This window comes from Penaeus monodon, chromosome 30 (genome assembly GCF_015228065.2).
Source record: "Penaeus monodon isolate SGIC_2016 chromosome 30, NSTDA_Pmon_1, whole genome shotgun sequence".
Classification (NCBI taxonomy): domain Eukaryota; kingdom Metazoa; phylum Arthropoda; class Malacostraca; order Decapoda; family Penaeidae; genus Penaeus; species Penaeus monodon.
This window is the reverse complement of record NC_051415.1, coordinates 31,152,796-31,153,293: the sequence shown is the minus strand read 5'-3', so window position 1 is coordinate 31,153,293 and position 498 is coordinate 31,152,796. Positions and strand designations below refer to the sequence as shown.

At 49.0% G+C, this 498-nt stretch overlaps 1 protein-coding gene across 1 annotated transcript in view; it reads left to right on the top strand.

Moving 5' to 3' along the window:
- Positions 1 to 17: 17 nt before the first annotated feature.
- LOC119592412 (MAM and LDL-receptor class A domain-containing protein 2-like) overlaps positions 18 to 498 on the top strand; it is a gene marked incomplete at its 3' end in the record, with an annotated part of 16,276 nt that continues 15,795 nt past the window's right edge. Inside the window, 1 exon segment of the mRNA XM_037941233.1 lies at positions 18 to 318. Coding sequence (XP_037797161.1) covers positions 18 to 318 — 301 coding nt within the window.

The following is a 498-nucleotide window of genomic DNA, read 5'->3' as shown; positions in this document are numbered from 1 at the left end:
ATTGTATATGTTTGGACATGCTCACCAAAACTAATACTAGCCTTTCCACCTCCCGGAAACCTCTCCTGCGCGTCCTCCAGGTCTGCGACTTCCACGCCGATTGCCCCAGCGGAGACGACGAGACATCCTGCGGCACCACGGACTTCGAGCAAAACCTCGGAGGATGGCAGGATATCAGCGATAACGACGCCAGCTACATGTGGTCGAGGATCGCCGCCGTGGAAGCTACGTACCCGCATGGAACGGCGCCCTCGCACGACCACACGATCGCCGACACACAGGAGGGCTACTTCATGTGGGCTCCGGGGTCGTTCGAGGGTAGGAGGATGCATGATTACAGAATGAATAATATTGTGATTAGTCATTATTGCTATTGATGTGTTCATGCAATCGTTACCATTACTTCTGTTGTTGCTATTTCATATACAACTTTTGCTATTCTTTAAACATCTTCCGACTTTGTAAATTCGTGTTTTCAACCAATTCTATACACTTATT